At 47.0% G+C, this 19,735-nt stretch overlaps 1 protein-coding gene across 1 annotated transcript in view; it reads left to right on the forward strand.

The window, feature by feature from the left end:
* The first annotated feature begins 10,246 nt into the window (after nucleotides 1–10,246).
* The window catches only part of LOC138794219 (multidrug and toxin extrusion protein 1-like), a 63,044-nt gene continuing 53,555 nt past the window's right edge, over nucleotides 10,247–19,735 (forward strand). Inside the window, exons 1-4 of the mRNA XM_069973001.1 lie at nucleotides 10,247–10,540; nucleotides 15,542–15,643; nucleotides 18,663–18,731; nucleotides 19,579–19,727. Coding sequence (XP_069829102.1) covers nucleotides 10,439–10,540; nucleotides 15,542–15,643; nucleotides 18,663–18,731; nucleotides 19,579–19,727 — 422 coding nt within the window. The 5' untranslated portion in view covers nucleotides 10,247–10,438. The remainder of the gene's footprint in view (nucleotides 10,541–15,541; nucleotides 15,644–18,662; nucleotides 18,732–19,578; nucleotides 19,728–19,735) is intronic.

The following is a 19,735-nucleotide window of genomic DNA, read 5'->3' on the forward strand; positions in this document are numbered from 1 at the left end:
GTCAGGTCCTCATAGCAACCAAAACCAGGAGTGGATTGAAAACACAGAAAGGATCTGTTCACACAATGTTAAAATTGAGTGGATGGCTGCCATATAACAGTAAATAACGGCCATTATTTCAATATAACAGCCGTTGTTTTAAAATAACAGCAAATATTTGCCATTAAATGACGACCATCCACTCAATTTCAACATTATGTGAACAGATCCTTTCTGTGTTTTCAATCCACTCCTGGTTTTGGTTGCTATGAGGACCTGATATGAGGACCAAATACTGCCTGAAATATACTGTGTGTGAACCCAGCCTATGTCTATGAGCCAGAATAAAGAGAAGAGATGAGCCCAACTGGATCAGGTATGAGCGTTACCGGTGGCTGAAGAAGTCAGATGCAGCCATAGGAAGTCCTGGAAAACCTAGATACGGCCTATGGCCTAGGGCTATATCTATGTTTACCAGGTCTCTGCATCCGACCTCTTCAGCCACCGGTAATCCAATGCAGAATCATTGGTGCTCATCTCTACTCTTCGTTCTGGCCATAGACTTGTGTTGTAAAGAAAGATTTAAGGTTTTTATTTTGTTAGTAACTGGAGAGCCACCTCATGCAGTGTATACAGGTCAAATACATACTGGGAATGTACGCTGGGTAATTGCCCACATGTGTCTGTATGTGTGATAGGGAAATGACACTCAGAGGGCCTTGTACCTGGCCTGATGGGAGGCAGCAAGCACCCACTGATCATTGGCAGGGCCCTTACAACGCTCAGTAAATCGTGCTGGATAGTGTGTATGACTATTTACATGCATTGTTATTGGCCACACATCCCCCCATTTAGACAGGTAGATTTGTAAAACATCCATAGCAACCAATCACAGTTCAGCTTTTATTTCGCCAGAACTGAAAACATACATAAACGTAAAGGGCGACAAATGTGGTGTTTTAGTGAAGAAACTTATAACCATGTACTGTTTTTTCTGTTCCATGGCCCTGATCACTTCCTGGTTTCCTCTCTGACCTGTGACCCTGCGGGTGCCAGGCAACAGTGCAGACACTTTCCCACAATCCTCCTTGCTGCATGTGAAGTAAAAACCACTAAGGCTATGTTTACACTTCGTAAAAGTACGTCCATTGTTGCAATCGGCAACAACGGCCGTACTTTGTACGCCAAGACACGCTGCATGTTCTTTTATGGGCGCCGCAAAGAACTGACATGTCAGTTTTCTCCATCTGATCCTAGCAAAAGAAGGAACCACGTGGAATTACACTAAACGATTAGTGACCAAATGTGGAATTACAGCAAACGATTAAAGATAATTTTACGGCTCTATTACACGGGACGATTATTTAGTGAAAAATCGTTATATCTTTCAAATTTGAACGATAATTGTTCTGTGTAATTGCAGCAAATGATCGAAAAATCATTCGTGTCTCATTGATTGTTGATTTAGATCTGAACCTAAAATTATCGTTAATCGTTCTCTAATCGTTCAGTTCAATTGCAAATCGTTCATTCTTTTGCAGGGATCAGTAAATGATTGTTGTAATGATCGTAACTAATAATCGTTCTATCCCGTTTGCGATCGTTTATCGTTAGGCGTTAATCTTTAACAATCACTTCGTATAACAGGACCAGATTTAAAGGAACGATCAACAACACTCGAAAGGTTTTTCAGTCATTTGCTGCAATTGTTTACATTCGAAAGATATAACGATTTTTTGCACGACAATTGTCCCGTGTAATCGGGCCCTTCGTTTGACTGCACATTTGCTGCTGCATTAACACTGAACTTACAGCAAATCTGTTAAAATAAGAAATGATATAGACCTTGTCCGCTGTAAAGACTACTCAAAAGAAGGTGTCAGTCATAAGGGAGAAATGTCCTAATTCTCCAGACAATTATGGATGGATGGGATTGTCTTTGCAGAAGCCGTATACCAGGAGCAGCCACAATACAGTATATGTCTCTGGTGGTTGCATCACTGGGGAAGGGGCTTATAAGCAGAGCAGCGGATATCATGCACACAGGGGCGTAACTAGAAATGGCTGGGCCCCATAGCAAACTTTTGATTGGGGCCCCCACCCCCTCAATCGACCACTACGCCATCAACACACTCAGCTCTACACAGGTTCTGTACACCATATAAATTACAGTACAGTTATATTAAGTGACTCACAGGGGACGTCTTCTCTGATCGGAGTTGTTTCCTTCATTCCTTCCTGGGCCATTAGAACTTCTCCGAGCCACGAATCCACAGAATCTGCCAGAGAAACATATTAGGCTCCTCACTATGGCACCATCCTCATCTCTATACAAACTGCACATCTGTATTGGCCCCTTTACCCCCTTGTTTAGTGGATAGCCCTGACACTATGTGATCCCCTTATAGTATATGCCCCTCTGTGTATTCCCCCTTACCGATGCCACCCTTGTTGGCCCCTTATAAATTACCCCCCGTGTTGTCCATCCCCCTTAAAGATGGTCCCCCATGTTGTCCCCCTATAGATGCCCTCTCATTTGGTCCCCTTATAAATGCCCCCTCATGGTGTCCCCCTATAGATGGCCCCCTGTATTATCCCCCTATGTATACCTCCCTGTATAATCCACCATAGATTGCCCCCTGTATATCCCCCATAGATGGCCCCCCCTGTATATCCACCATAGATGGCCCCCTGTATATCCCCCATAGATGGCCCCCCCTGTATATCCCCCATAGATGGCCCCCCCCTGTATATCCCCCATAGATGGCCCCCCCCTGTATATCCCCCATAGATGCCCCCCCCTGTATATCCCCCATAGATGGCCCCCCTGTATATCCCCCATAGATGGCCCCCTGTATATCCCCCATAGATGGCCCCCCTGTATATCCCCCAAAGATGGCCCCCCTGTATATTCCCCCATAGATGGCCCCCCTGTACATTCCCCCATAGATGGCCCCCCTTTATAACCCCTATAGATGCCCCCCCCTGTATATCCCCCATAGATGCCCCCCCTGTATATCCCCCATAGATGGCCCCACCCTGTATTATCCCCCTTTGCAAAGCAGATAGAAAATAAAAAAAAACTCACCTAACTCCCCAGTCGGCTGTCTTCTCCTCTTCTCCTGGGGGGGGGGGGCGTCCTAGGGATTCCCAGGCAGCACAGGTGTCGGGCTCAGAGTGGCTCAGTGTCCCCCGGGGCAAGTACTTCCGGCGCAGGGTGCATCTCTAACAAGTGCTCCTGTGCCGAAAGTACAGGCTGGGGGCGGACGCTGAGCTCACCGGTACCTGTGCTGCCGGGACAGCAATACGGTGGCAAGGGGGGGCAGCATCCCCGGAAGCACCGGTACCAGTGAGCTCAGAGTCCGCCCCTAGCCTGTACACAGGAACGCTTGTTAGTGCTTGAAGTCCCTGCGCCAGAAGTACTTACCCTGGCCCCCGGCGGACGCCAAGCCACTCCGAGCCTGTCACCTGTGCTGCCTGGGAATCCCCGGGACACCCCTGGACCCAGGGGCGTAGCTAATGTCTCCTGGGCCCTGCTGCGAGAGGCCAACTTGGGCCCCCCCCCCCTCCTTTCACGACCAAGTGATGCTATTGGTGTGTGTGTGTGTGTATATATATATATATATATATATATATATATATATACACCAAGACCGATATTACCAATAACACCAGCATATTGGAAGAGAAAGTATTATCACCGTACATATTACTGCCATACTGTTACCGACCAAATCCTGTATACTGAGACCAATATTACCAGTAATACCAGTATATAGGAAGGAAACATTACTGCCACACCACAACCACTACCATTACCACCATATTGTTACTGACCAAATCCAGTACACTAAATCACCTCATCCAGTCATATAGAGGTGGCCCCAGCTCTACACAGGCACTATACAACATATACATTACTGTGCAGTTATATCAGGTGACTCACAGGGGGACGTCTTCTCTGATCGGAGTTCTTCCCTTTTCATCTTCTTCTCCATCTGCCCTGTGCCGTTATGAGAACTTCTCCGAGCCACGAATCCACAGAATCTGCCAGACAGACATATTAGTCTCCTCACTCTTGCACCATCCTCATCTCTATACACACTGCACATCTGTACTGGCCCCTTTACACCCTCATTTAGTGACCCATTCATGTGACCCCCTAATAATATATGCCCCCCTCTGTGTATTCCCTCTCCCCCTATGTTGCCCCCCCCAAATAGATGGCCCCTCTCCCCCCATGTTGCCCTCCTTGTAGATGACCCCCTCTCCCCCCACCCTCCTATATAGATGGCCTCCTCTACCCCCTCCCTTATAGATGGCCTCCTCTCCCCCCTCCTTATAGATGGCCTCCTCTCCCCCCACCCTCCCTTATAGATGGCCTCCTCTCCCCCCTCCTTATAGATGGCCTCCTCTACCCCCTCCCTTATAGATGGCCCCCTCTCCCCCCACCCTCCCTTATAGATGCCCCCCTCCTTCCCCCCCCCACCCTCATAGATGCCCCCCTCCTTCCCCCCCCCCACCCTCATAGATGCCCCCCTCTTTCCCCCACCCTCATAGATGCCCCCTCTTCCCACCCTCATAGATGCCCCCCTCCTCCCCCCCCCCTCATAGATGCCCCCCTCTTTCCCCCACCCTCATAGATGCCCCCTCTTGCCCCCCACCCTCATAGATGCCCCCCTCCTTCCCCCCACCCTCATAGATGCCCCCCTCTTTCGTAGATGCCCCCCTCCTTCCCCCCACCCTGCAGGCTGATAAAAAACAAAACTTAACTCACCTGACAACGCTCTCCCACGTCGATCCTCACTCCTCCTGGTCTGTCCTCGGCTGCTGGGGGTGTCAAGTCTTATCCCCGGCAGCGCGCGCATCCCAGAGCTCCCTGCGCGCCGGAACCGGAAGTCAGGGCCCAAGGCGCGCAGGGAGCTATGGGATGCGCGCGCTGCCGGGATCCCGACACCCCCGGCAGCCGCGCAGCAGCCGGGGGAAGACAGAGCCGGACTCTTGTGACCGCAAGCAAAACAATGCTTGCGGTCACAAGAGTGATTGATCGGGAGGGCCCCGCGGGCCCCCCTTCGTGGCCACTGCCTGGACCCCAAACAGCTGTAGCACCCGGGAGGCCTGCTCGGCCGCCGGGTGCTATAGGCTATGTGAGCTCCGGGGCCCCGTAGCGGCCGCTACGGCGGTAGTTCCGCCACTGCCTGCACAGTTATAAATGTCTCTGTACTTATACTGCCATCTGTGGCCAAAGAATAGGTTGCAGGTGTTTATATGTGGTATGCGAATCCATGTAATTTAAAAAGGTGGGGTAAGTTTTTATCCCTGTGTGCGAGATAAGCTACCTACAGCTGCCTTCAGGAGACTGGACCTGGATACAGTAAGTATAGCTGTTATATAGCAGCGTTTAGGAAACTGGACCTGGATACAGTAAGTATAGCTGTTATATAGCTGCCATCAGGAGACTGGACCTGGATACAGTAAGTATAGCTGTCATATAGCTGCCTTCAGGAGACTGGACCTGGATACAGTAAGAATAGCTGTTATATAGCTGCCTTCAGGAGACTGGACCTGGATACAGTAAGTATAGCTGTTATATAGCAGCCTTCAGGAGACTGGACCTGGATACAATAAGTACAGCTGGTATATAGCTGCCTTCAGGAGACTGGACCTGGATACAGTAAGTATAGCTGTTATATAGCAGCCTTTAGAAGACTGGACCTGGATACAGTAAGTATAGCTGTTATATAGCTGCCTTCAGGAGACTGGACCTGGATACTGTAAGTACAGCTGGTATATAGCAGCCTTCAGGAGACTGGACCTGGATACAGTAAGTATAGCTGTTATATAGCTGCCTTCAGGAGACTGGACCTGGATACAGTAAGTATAGCTGCTATATAGCAGGAGACTGGACCTGGATACAGTAAGTATAACTGTTATATAGCTGCCTTCAGGAGACTGGACCTGGATACAGTAAGTATAGCTGTTATAAAGCATGATAAAAAAAAAAATAGTAAATTGCAATGTTGCTTTATATCACATCTACTGTTGATTTAGATTTTCAAAGTTATAACGACCTGATACACTTTCCTCGAGATCGACGATAATTGGCAGCAGGCCCGGACTGATAATCTGGCAGGCCGGGCAAATGCCCGCTGGGCTGCACAGATTATCAGTCGAAGGGCTGCCTACCAGCCCCCCTACAAGCATATCACCGGCCCCAATACAACCACCAGCCCCAACCTGTAAGCCGCTATCGGCACCTGCCTTTGAAGATGCAGACCGGCCCCGGAGGTTTACAGCTCCAGCTCCTCGGCGCCTGCACCTCTCTCCCCTCATGTTCAGTGGCGGGCAGTAACGGATGAAGTCACACGCCGCCGCCGAGAAGGAGAGGAGAGATGTGCAGGCGCCGCGGGGCTGGAGCTGTAAACCTCCGGAGCCGGTCTGCATCGGGCTGCCGATCACAGAACGTGTAAGCAGCTATCGGCACCGGTGAGGCTGAGGGACCGAGAACCTGCTGGCTTCGCAAGAGGTGAGTATTCTTTTGTTTTTTTTGTTTTTTTCCGCATAAATGCACCTTTACAGTGGGAGCCTCACTTGGGGGGGGGGGGGGGGGCGCTACAACATGGGGTTACAGAGGGGGTTCTGTACTAGGTGGGTACTGTACAGGGGGAAAATGTTATGTGAGCTCTACAAAGGGGTTACACAGTGAGTGTGGGGGCAATAATATGTTGGGGCTATACTATGTGGGAATTGGCTACACAGGGACCTATACTTTGTGGGGGCTACAAAGGGGGGATATACTATGGGGGCTACACAGGGACCTATACTATGTGGGGGGTACACAGGGGGAATATACTATACTATGTGGGGGCTACAAAGGGGCAACATACTATGGGTGCTACACAGGGACCTATACTATGTGGGGGCTACAAAGGGGCGACATATTATGGGGGCTACACAGGGACCTATGCTATGTGGGGGCTACACAGGGGGGATTGCTATACTATGTGGGGGCTGGCTATACAGGGTCCTATACTATGTGGGGGCTACACAGGGGGGATTGCTATCATATGTGGGGGCTGGCTACACAGGGACCTATACTATGTGGGCGATATACTATAGGGGCTATACAGGGGGGAGGGCTACACAGGGACCTATACTATGTGGGGGCTACACAGGGAGTATATACTATGGGGGCTACACAGGGGGGAGGGCTGTACTATGTGGGACTGCACAGGGCATCTATATTGTGTGGGGGCTGCATGGGGGGCTATATTATTTAGGGGCTGCACATGAGGACCTATATAGGTTCTGCTGCTCAATGGGACATACTGTATATAGTATATGGAGACTGCTGCACAGGGGAGCCTACTATATGGGAGCATTGAAGAGTCGCCTATACAATAACACAGCACCGAGAAGGTCTAATACTATATAGGCACACAGAGCTGCCTGACTACTAGCTGCACTGTTAGGCTATGTTCACACTGCGTATGTTTCCGGCCGTAGTGCGAACCGCGAATATACGCACGTAGTTTTGAGGTTGATGCGTTCGCTTGAAAGTATACGATATACGCCCGCACAGTGCACACTACGTATGAGCTTACGGCCAGATCGTATGCGGCACCGTGAAAAATGAACAAGACCATTGTTTGAGGACGGAAATGTTCCAACTCACGGCCGTGGATTTCCATGCGGTCCCGTACGGAGTACTTATTTCAGCCAAATTGAACTTGATTTTTCGATCCAAAAGGTTCTGTGAGTTTTATTGGGCTGGGCGAAGATTTCCAAGTAAATGACCTGTTTCAGATCACTACGAAACAAGCTAGGGAAGCATAACTGTACTACGGGCGTATGTTCGCGTTCGTAGGCATCCGGCCACATGTCGATTTTTTCCCACGCCCGTAGTTTCAGCCGCACATGTACGGCGGCGTACGAAATGCGTCCGGACTCATAGGCAGTGTGAACATAGCCTTACTGTGTAAAGCAATGGGGAGTATAATGTTATGGTGAGCTATAGGGTTAGGATGATGCTGGAGCGTGGAGCCTAAAGTGTTTGTCTCGCAGATTCTGGGGAGAAGAGTCATGGCTGGAGAAATGTTCATGATGGGCTGAGCCAGATGGAAAGAGAAGAGAAAAACAGACATCTTTGACTACCAAAAACGTCACTTATGATTCATGTAGGAAGACGCCTCCTGTAAGTCACTGGAAGTAACTGCACTATAATCACTTTTAGGGTGCGTTCACACGTACAGAATCTGCATCAAATCTGCTGCAGATCCTGTATGTCTGAACACACTCTTAATCATAGATCCTTTGTAAAGCTGGATCTCTACCTCTATTGGTCACTGCTAGAGATGAGTGACAGTATAGTGGTATTAGTCATGTTGTTGTGATGATGGTAGTGGTCACAGTGTTGAGGTATTATCTGTTACTTGTATACTGTAATAATGGTAATATCAGTCTCTTTATAAAAGATTGGTCAGTAACAGTATGGCGGTAATATGTATAATGATAATATTTGCTCCCTGTATACTGGTGTTAGTTGGTAACTATGGCAGCTATATAGAGGTATACAGTATTATCATGCATAGAAAATTGTCTTACCAGTGCTAACATGATACAGGATATGTGTAATATTATTTTACATATCCTAAAAATTTCCCTAGTACCCTACTTATATATATTATCGCTGCTGTAGCCTGTTGTTGCATAAAAGATAGAAACAAAGAAAAGGGAGCAGCACTGCTTGTGTCGTATGTTTGGTGCCTGCAGATCTAGGTCTTGACTGGAGACGGATACTGATATATAGCAGAGGGGGAACACACAGGGGTCTATATACTACTGGTGGGGCACACAGGGGGTCTATATACTACTGGGGGAACACACAGGGGGTCTATATACTGCTGAGGCAGCACACAGGGGGTCTATATATAACTGGGGGCACACAGGGGGTCTATATACTACTGGGGCAGCACACAGGGGGTCTGTATACTACTGGAGGAGCACACAGAGGTCTATATACTACTGGCGGGGCACACAGGGGGTCTATATACTACTGGGGGAACACACAGAGGGTCTATATATAACAGGGAGCACACAGGGGGGTCTATATATAACTGGGGGAGCACACAGGGGGTCTATATACTACTGGGGGAGCACACAGTGGTCTATATACTACTGGGGGAGCACACAGGGATCTATATACTACTGGAGGAGCACACAGGGGAGCTATATAAAAGTGGGGGAGCACACAGGGGGTCTTTATACTAGTGGGGGAGCAAACAGGGGGTATATGCAACTGGGGCAGCACACTGTGTATATATGACTGGGGGCAGCACACGGGGTTTATATACAACTGGGACAGCACACAGAGGGTCTATATACTTTTGGGGGAGCACACGGGGGACTATATATAACTAGGGGAACACACAGGCGTCTATACACTACTGGGGGAAGCACACAAAGGGTATACACTACTGGGGGAAGCACACAAGGGGTATATACTACTGAGGGGAAGCACACAAGGGGTATATACTACTGGGGGCAGCACACAGTGGTCTATTGTTGTGGAGTGCGTGTCAAGGGGGGGGGCCCCAGACATAACTTCGCTTGGGGCCCCAGAAATGCCAAGACCGCCCCTGGATAGATAGATAGATAGATAGATAGATAGATAGATAGATAGACTTGGCGCCATTCCCGTCAATAGAACTGATTTTCAGTCCCAGTCCGGCCCTGATTGGCAGTATTGATTTTACAACCAGTTATACCTGTCGGCTGTAATTCTACAGAGGCAATAAGTCTCGTTCTGCTCTAATAGAAGTAAAAAGCTGCGTTGCTATTTTTGGACACCACTTTGTCTGGACAGGACAAGGTTAATTTTAAAAACCAGCAAAACCCCTCAGAATGTGGTGGAGCGGGGGAGCAGGAACAGGAATGTGTCAGCTCAGGAGCCAGGAGTGGTGAGCTTATCCTCCAGGAGCGGTTGCAGTATCATCCTCAGCCATACACTTTGCGCTCACTAATAATTTGATATAAGAGTGATTTGGATTACAAGCAGGTTCCTGGAACAAATTCTGTTAGTAGTCCGAGGCACCACTGTATTTGCAGGTGGGATGTCTTAATTGTAATAGATTTTCAATATTTGTTTTTTTTTTAAACGGAGATGCTGGATCTGATCTTGTGCTTTGGAATGATACAATATAGACAATGTTTATTGTGGGTTTTTTTTTACCATCCTCCGGTTAGATAGGCCGGTCCCCTGACATAGCCCCCAGCCAAATTGTAACCTGACTGAAAAAAAAAGATTGGTGACAGAAACTTGTTGAACCTGCCCACCCCTCACCCCAAAGCATTCACAGCTACAGTATGTTCTATGTCTATTCTCCCTCTCCGGCCATTCTAACAATGGCGCTGTACTAGGGCAGACATATCCCGAGGAAGACTCTCTCATTCAGGCGACATGTCGGGTAGCTGCTGCCCCCACATCCCGCACAGGATCAAGGACATATTCCACGACTATGTGGGGGAGCTGCAGACTCTCCTCTGGTTTACAGGACCCCTGGTAAGTAATCCTGTAGATACTATGAGAGGACTCTTTATTATGGTTACTATACTGTAGTTATAAAATTATACAATGAATATTTGTCATATTTGTTTATCTTTAAAGGGGTACTCTGGCGCTGATCAAAGAAAAAAAAATCATAAAGATAGTTTTCCCTCTTACCATCCCTCCTGGGTCTGTCTCCATTTGAATTTCCCTCTGTTTGTCATTGTCACAAAATGGCTGCCACACAGCAGCAGTCTGGGGTCAACAGTCATTAGGTAGGAATGAGTTTACTTCACTTCCTGGTGGGGGGTTGAGGGGGGAAAGATAGGGAAGGGGGACAGATAGGTGATTGGAGCATATTACAGTTATATCATTTGTAATGTGTTTCAATTACTGGGAAAAAGCTTGTCGCTGGAGTGCCCCTTTAATGAAACAACTTCCAGAAACAGGAAGGTTGCAGCGTTTTCATGTTCGAGCCGGGTCCTGCAGGTTTCACATACTGCGAATGGTATGAAGATGCAATGAGACTAAGGCGAAGGTCACACACAGTAAAATAGAAGCCAAATCTGTCTGTAAAATAGTGGGGAAATATATAAGAAAAACCGTCATAACAATGCGTTACAATAAAGAATAAGGAAAAACATCTGTCTGTGCACACTATAAAAAATACTGCAACAATGTGTGCACAGATAGAAACACCCCCCCATCTGCTCATGTACATAGTGTATATACACACCCATCTGCTCATATACATACTGTATATACACACACCCATCTGCTCATGTACATAATGTATATACACCCATCTGCTCATGTACATAGTGTATATACACACCCCCATCTGCTTATGTACATACTGTATATACACACCCATCTGCTCATGTACATACTGTATATACACACCCATCTGCTCATGTACATACTGTATATACACACCCATCTGCTCATGTACATAGTGTATATACACCCCCATCTGCTCATGTACATAGTGTATATACACACCCATCTGCTCATGTACATACTGTATATACACACCCATCTGCTCATGTACATAGTGTATATACACACCCATCTGCTCATGTACATAGTGTATATACACCCCCCATCTGCTCATGTACATAGTGTATATACACCCCCGCATCTGCACATGTACATACTGTATATACACCCATCTGCTCATGTACATACTGTATATACACACACCCATCTGCTCATGTACATACTGTATATACACCCATCTGCTCATGTACATAGTGTATATACACACCCCCATCTGCTTATGTACATAGTGTATATACACACCCATCTGCTCATGTACATAGTGTATAGACACCCATCTGCTCATGTACATACTGTATATACACCCCCCATCTGCTCATGTACATACTGTATATACACACCCATCTGCTCATGTACATACTGTATATACACACCCATCTGCTCATGTACATAGTGTATATACACACCCATCTGCTCATGTACATACTGTATATACACACCCATCTGCTCATGTACATACTGTATATACACACCCATCTGCTCATGTACATAGTGTATATACACCCCCATCTGCTCATGTACATAGTGTATATACACACCCATCTGCGCATGTACATAGTGTATATACACCCCCGCATCTGCACATGTACATACTGTATATACACCCATCTGCTCATGTACATACTGTATATACACACACCCATCTGCTCATGTACATAGTGTATATACACCCATCTGCTCATGTACATAGTGTATATACACACCCATCTGCTCATGTACATACTGTATATACACACACACACATCCACTCATGTACATAGTGTATACACACCCATCTTCACATGTACATACTGTATATACACACCCAGGGCACACAGGTATTGTGGCACACCTGCTGTTATTTTAAAGGGCCGGTTACACCTGTGGTCAGTGACCTGCCGCGATGCTGCACGGTCCCTTGGGCTATTATCACGGTGGTCCGCAGTGAAGAAGTGACCCACCCGGGCTATTGGAACTGCCACCCACAGAAAGGGGAAATGTCCCAAGGAGTGTATATTTGCTGTGTTGGTGTGGGACGAAGGATCACAGAGTCTCTTTACCATAGATAAAAGCTTGTTTACTCTGAAGGTACTTAGGTGCAGCAGAACATACAACTTTGCATTGACAGAGTATAGTAGACTTGATAATACAGGATCCAGATCTGTGATCAGAGTGTAGCAAATAGTGCAGTCGTGTTGAGAGATACAAAGAATGAGAGGATCAGAGAGAAGGATGTCGTGAGAGTCCCAACCCAAGTAGTACTGTGCTCTGCCGGGATGTTGGAGGATGAGGTAGAAATAGAAGAATACTTGAAAGAGAACACTTGTGCCTGTACATCGACTCTTACCAGTGTCGGGGGACCTGTCCTAGAGGGTGACACAAGCCCCAGAACTTGTTACCTGGGATGAGCAGAATGCTGAGATTTCCCTGCTGACAACCGTGCTGCGAGATAGAGTTCCTAGGCTCTTAGCAACTTTCCTTTATCCACATCAGTTCCTAGCTTTATTTGGCTTTGTGGATATTGTCCTGCAGTGTGACTCCCCAGTCCACGGTGTGGGTTGAGATAGTCTCTGACTCGTTTAACACTGCATAGCGTTGTGTAGAGTTAGTTAAAGAGAAACTGTTAGCTGTGTCTTGTCTTGCTTCCTTACTGTACAGGAACCCGACTAAGACTGTGACTGGGGACCTGGCAGAGGGCCAGGGCCCAAAGGAACCGCTGTAGGGAGATTTCTAACTTGTGTCCTTCCCCTACAAAGTCCAATATCAAAAGACCACACACTTTCTCTACCCACATGATTTCCTATTTACAGCTACTGTAAGGTGCGCTGTGAATGGGTGAAGAGTGCATAAAGAAGTAAAGAAGAAAGTGATAGGATAGAAGAAGGAGACACTCTCATATGTTCACAGATCCATGTGGCACATAAGCAAACAACAACCCTTTCCATACTTCAGCTGCGCAGCAACCAAGCGCATATACCCACAATAGCAACATCTAGTGGCGAAACTTCCTCACTACTACATCACCACTTACAATAAGTACATGCTTTTGCAAAGGGTGTAACCAATAGCAACACCCATGGTGGGACACCACAGATACAGCCTAGTTTATTCTTGTGGACGCGGCCAAATTTTATTTTTGTGTTTGTTTTTCCCCCCCCCCCCCCCCTCGCCTTTTAAGAGCCATGATGCTTGTCGGTCAGTCTGATTTATAATGATAGCCATGTTTACAGTATTATTTTACAACTTTAAGGCTATGTTCCCAATATGTGAACAAGTTGTCATTTAACTGCAGAAAATGGCCGATCACAATCATTATTTGAGGCCATCATTATGAAAAGACGGCCGCCTTCTGCCATTAAATAATGCTCCTTTCCTGTTGTGGAGACTAAAACTACTGTTGTTTTTTTTTTGTTTTTTTTTTTATAAAAATGCTTAAAATTGTCCTTTTCTGGCCCCTAAGGGTTAATATTTTTGTGTGCGATGACCTATAGTTTTATACTGTACCACATTGGTGTAGATGGGATTTATTGGTTATTTTTATTCTTTTTTTTCCTAATAAATTATATAGTAAATTATATTGTAATCTAGTAAGCTTGGGGGTCAGAATCTAGTAAGCTTGGGGGTCAGAATCTAGTAAGCTTGGGTGGTCAGAATCTAGTAAGCTTGGGGGGGGGGGTCAGAATCTAGTAAGCTTGGGGGGGGGGGTCAGCATCTAGTAAGCTTGGGGGGGTCAGAATCTAGTAAGCTTGGGGGGGTCAGAATCTAGTAAGCTTGGGGGGGTCAGAATCTAGTAAGCTTGGGGGATCAGAATCTAGTAAGCTTGGGGGGGTCAGAATCTAGTAAGCTTTGGGGGTCAGAATCTAGTAAGCTTGGGGGGGTCAGAATCTAGTAAGCTTGGGGTGGGTCAGAATCAAGTAAGCTTGGGGGGGGGCAGAATCTAGTAGGGTTGGGGGGGCAGAATCTAGTAAGGTTGGGGGGGTCAGAATCTAGTAAGCTTGGGGGGTCAGAATCTAGTAGGCTTGGGGGTCAGAATCTAGTAAGCTTGAGGGGTCAGAATCTAGTAAGCTTGGGGTGGGTCAGAATCAAGTAAGCTTGGGGGGGGCAGAATCTAGTAGGGTTGGGGGGGCAGAATCTAGTAAGGTTGGGGGGGTCAGAATCTAGTAAGCTTGGGGGGTCAGAATCTAGTAGGCTTGGGGGTCAGAATCTAGTAAGCTTGGGGGGGTCAGAATCTAGTAAGCTTGGGGGGGGGTCAGAATCTAGTAAGCTTGGGGGGTCAGAATCTAGTAAGCTTGGGGGATCAGAATCTAGTAAGCTTGGGGGTCAGAATCTAGTAAGCTTGGGGGTCAGAATCTAGTAAGCTTGGGGGATCAGAATCTAGTAAGCTTGGGGGGGGGGAGGGTCAGAATCTAGTAGGGTTGGGGGGAAGAATCTAGTAAGGTTGGGGGGGGGGGGGGTCAGAATCTAATAAGCTTGTGGGTCAGAATCTAGTAAGCTGGGGGGGGGGGCTTGTTTCACTCATTACTAAACATCAGTCCCGGTCTTACAAGTACTTATAGAGGTTTTTCAGGAACAAAACTATTGACAGCCTGGGGTCCTGAAAACTGACACCCCCACCTACACTACACACCACACACAGCCCTATTACACATGCCGACAGTGAGCGTGTGGGGGCCACAGGGAGCTGCAGGAGGGGCTCTAAAGATCGTCTGGGGGGCCCATAGAAGGTAGCGGCGGTCGAAAGTCTTTCAACATTTTGAAAGACAATGATCAGCCGACATCGTACATGTTGGCTGATCATTGCCTTTTAGAACATAAAGCGATTATTGGCCGTAATGGCCGATAATTGTCCAAATACGGACGATAATCGCTTTGTGTAATAGGGCCCTTACTCGCCTCTATCTAATTCATTCCAAACTTCCTTAATAAGTCTAATATATTGAATGGTGTTTTTGATCGTTTGTTTTTTTTAACTCTTAGGCCCTCGCAATGATATTGGATGTTGTACCACTCACTGTAACCTCTGTATTTGTTGGACATGTTGGAAAAGCAGAACTGGACGCCATTATGCTCGCCATTACTGTGAGTATATATATATATGTTTATATCAATTTACACAAAGGGAGGGATGGAGGGAAGGGAGATATACAAGGAGGGGATGGAGGGAAGGGGGATATACAAGGAGAGGATGGAGGGAAGGGGGATATACAAGGAGAGGATGGAGGGAAGAGGGATATACAAGGAGAGGATGGAGGGAAGGGAGATATACAAGGAGGGGATGGAGGGAAGGGGGATATACAAGGAGAGGATGGAGGGAAGGGGGATATACAAGGAGAGGATGGAGGGAAGAGGGATATACAAGGAGAGGATGGAGGGAAGGGGGATATACAAGGAGAGAATGGAGGGAAGGGGGATATACAAGGAGAGGATGGAGGGAAGGGGGATATACATGGAGAGGATGGAGGGAAGGGGGACATACAAGGAGAGGATGGATGGAGGGAAGGGGGATATACATGGAGAGGATGGGGGGAAGGGGGATATACAAGGAGAGGATGGAGGGAAGGGGGATATACAAGGAGAGGATGGATGGAGCGAAGGGGGATATAAAAGGAGGGGATGGATGGAGGGAAGGGGGATATACATGGAGAGGATGGAGGGAAGGGGGATATACAAGGAGAGGATGGAGGGAAGGGGGATATACATGGAGAGGATGGAGGGAAGGGGGATATACATGGAGAGGATGGAGGGAAGGGGGATATACATGGAGAGGATGGAGGGAAGGGATATACAAGGAGAGGATGGAGGGAAGGGGGATATACAAGGAGAGGATGGAGGGAAGGGGGATATACAAGGAGAGGATGGAGGGAAGGGGGATATACATGGAGAGGATGGAGGGAAGGGGGATATACATGGAGAGGATGGAGGGAAGGGGGATATACAAGGAGAGGATGGAGGGAAGGGGGATATACAAGGAGAGGATGGAGGGAAGGGGGATATACAAGGAGAGGATGGAGGGAAGGGGGATATACAAGGAGAGGATGGAGGGAAGGGATATACAAGGAGAGGATGGAGGGAAGGGGTATACAAGGAGAGGATGGAGGGAAGGGGGATATACAAGGAGGGGATGGAGGGAAGGGGGATATACAAGGAGAGGATGGAGGGAAGGGGGATATACATGGAGAGGATGGAGGGAAGGGGGATATACAAGGAGAGGATGGAGGGAAGGGGGATATACATGGAGAGGATGGAGGGAAGGGGGATATACAAGGAGAGGATGGAGGGAAGGGATATACAAGGAGAGGATGGAGGGAAGGGGGATATACATGGAGAGGATGGAGGGAAGGGGGATATACAAGGAGAGGATGGAGGGAAGGGATATACAAGGAGAGGATGGAGGGAAGGGGGATATACATGGAGAGGATGGAGGGAAGGGAGATATACAAGGAGAGGATGGAGGGAAGGGGGATATACATGGAGAGGATGGAGGGAAGGGGGATATACAAGGAGAGGATGGAGGGAAGGGATATACAAGGAGAGGATGGAGGGAAGGGGGATATACATGGAGAGGATGGAGGGAAGGGAGATATACAAGGAGAGGATGGAGGGAAGGGGGATATACATGGAGAGGATGGGTGGAGGGAAGGGGGATATACAAGGAGGGGATGGATGGAGGGAAGGGGGATATACAAGGAGAGGATGGAGAGAAGGGGGATATACAAGGAGAGGATGGATGGAGAGAAGGGGGATATACAAGGAGAAGATGGATACAGGGAAGAGGGATATACAAGGAGGGGATGGACAGGGGAGATGCACAGGGGACCATGGTCTAAAGGGGGGACTACAAAGGGGACCTCTACTATAGGTGGACTTGCACAGGGGGCCATATATTATAGGTGCTGCATCACAGGTCATCTATTATGGGTGAGCTACACAGCGCACCATATGGGGGATGCACAGAGTACACGGATGTGATGAGCTCGCTGCTCTGGGGTTCCATGGCAGTTCACCTGTGTCCTGGGTGGGGGCCAGGTTGGGTGGACAGCTGGGGGCCCATTGATCCACCACTATCCCCATCAATGTCAGGACCCGAGGTTTCCTTCTCTGCTAGTGGGAGTTGAGTTGCTTGATTTTCTGAATGTCGGTAATAGGGGTCCGTATTCTATTTTTGGGGGTCATATATTTGCAGATCATCTGACTCCGAATATTGTCTGTAAATTCTTGGCACCGATTTCCTTTCTTCTAGATTCTTCTGGATCAGCACTGTAGGATATGGGTCTAAATTGATGGCTTTGAGTGTTTTATCAGGCCACGTCACTCTGCGTTTTAACCTGAACAGAAATGTCCTGATTACATTAGATCATGTACTATTACTATATACTATATACTGTCACCCCCTGAGATTTACCTGATTACATTACATCATGTACTATTACTATATACTATATACTATATACTGTCACCCCCTGTGATTTACCTGTTTACTCCATGTACTATTTCTATATACTATATACTGTCACCCCCTGTGATTTACCTGTTTACTCCATGTACTATTACTATATACTATATACTGTCACCCCCTGTGATTTACCTGATTACATTACATCATGTACTATTACTATATACTATATACTGTCACCCCCTGTGATTTACCTGATTACATTACATCATGTACTATTACTATATACTATATACTGTCACCCTGTGATTTACCTGTTTACATTAGATCATGTACTATTACTATATACTATATACTATATACTGTCACCCCCTCTGATTTACCTGTTTACATTACATCATGTACTATTACTATATACTATATACTGTCACCCCCTGAGATTTACCTGATTACATTACATCATGTACTATTACTATATACTATATACTGTCACCCCCTGAGATTTACCTGTTTACATTACATCATGTACTATTACTATATACTATATACTGTCATCCCCATGTGATTTACCTGATTACAATACATCATGTACTATTACTATATACTATATACTCTCATCCTCTGTGATTTACCTGTTTACATTACATCATGTACTATATACTATATACTGTCACCCCGTGATTTACCTGTTTTATCTTTTACCAGTTCACGGCCCTGACCGGAGTAGCAGTGGGACTTGGATTAAATGTTGCGTGTGATACGCTCCTATCACAGGTAATAAATATATAATAAAGGTTTTTCCTTACTGTACTTGGTTTGGACACTTTGCTAGGCCAGATCCTTTCCTTTTTGTATTTGGGGGTTAGCTAGTACCATGGGGGCAGACTACACTTGGCCCCATAGCAGTTGCGTGGTCTGTCTCCATGGTAGCTACACCACTGTGCCCAATCAGTACAGTCATACAATAGACATACAGGGCCGCATAGGTTCCAATACAGTTAAATATTGTTTATACAACAGTGCCTTATGGTGGTATATAGATATATCCTTAAAGGGGTTGTCTCATCCCCCACTCACTTCCTGGTTTGGACTGGGAGTCTCCCAGTGAGGTTACATGTGTCTCCAGGGATCCAAGCCCTGGAGACGTAACCTCACTGGGAGAGAGGGAGTAAAAGTATACTTACCTCTCCCTGCGGTCCCGACTAGCAGCTCAACTCAGCCACCGCTCTTATAGCTGAAAGGATCCTAGGCGATGAGCTGACAACTGTCTAGGAACACCGAGGGGCCAAACTTAGAAAGGAAGCAATTTAGCTAAAGCAGTACACTTACAAAACTGCCTTCTTTTGCATTTCCCATCAGCTAACAAACATTCAGGTGATCGGAATACCCCTTTAGTTTTGGCCCTGAAGCTGATGGTCTCCTTTGTATCTCTGGACATAGAGGAAAGTAAGAGATTGCTGGTAAAGGAGTAAGAGCGGCAACTATGGGCACTCAGTCTCTTTAAATATGGCAGAAAGCGAAACGCGGACATCAGGATACTGGGGAATTAATGTTGGAGGTTTAGGCTGTCTATTATTACACCTATATAATATAGCGCTATCTTTTTTTCTTTTTTATTAAGATTTATGGAGGAGGAAACTTCATGCTTATCGGGATCATTGTCCAGCGAGCGATCCTAATCCTGACACTGACGTGCTTCCCGTGCTGGGCCCTGTACATCAACACCGAAAACATTCTGCGCCTTTGTGGGCAAAACAAGGACGTAGCCAGGTAAGTTC

This window comes from Dendropsophus ebraccatus, chromosome 5 (genome assembly GCF_027789765.1).
Source record: "Dendropsophus ebraccatus isolate aDenEbr1 chromosome 5, aDenEbr1.pat, whole genome shotgun sequence".
Classification (NCBI taxonomy): Eukaryota; Metazoa; Chordata; class Amphibia; order Anura; family Hylidae; genus Dendropsophus; species Dendropsophus ebraccatus.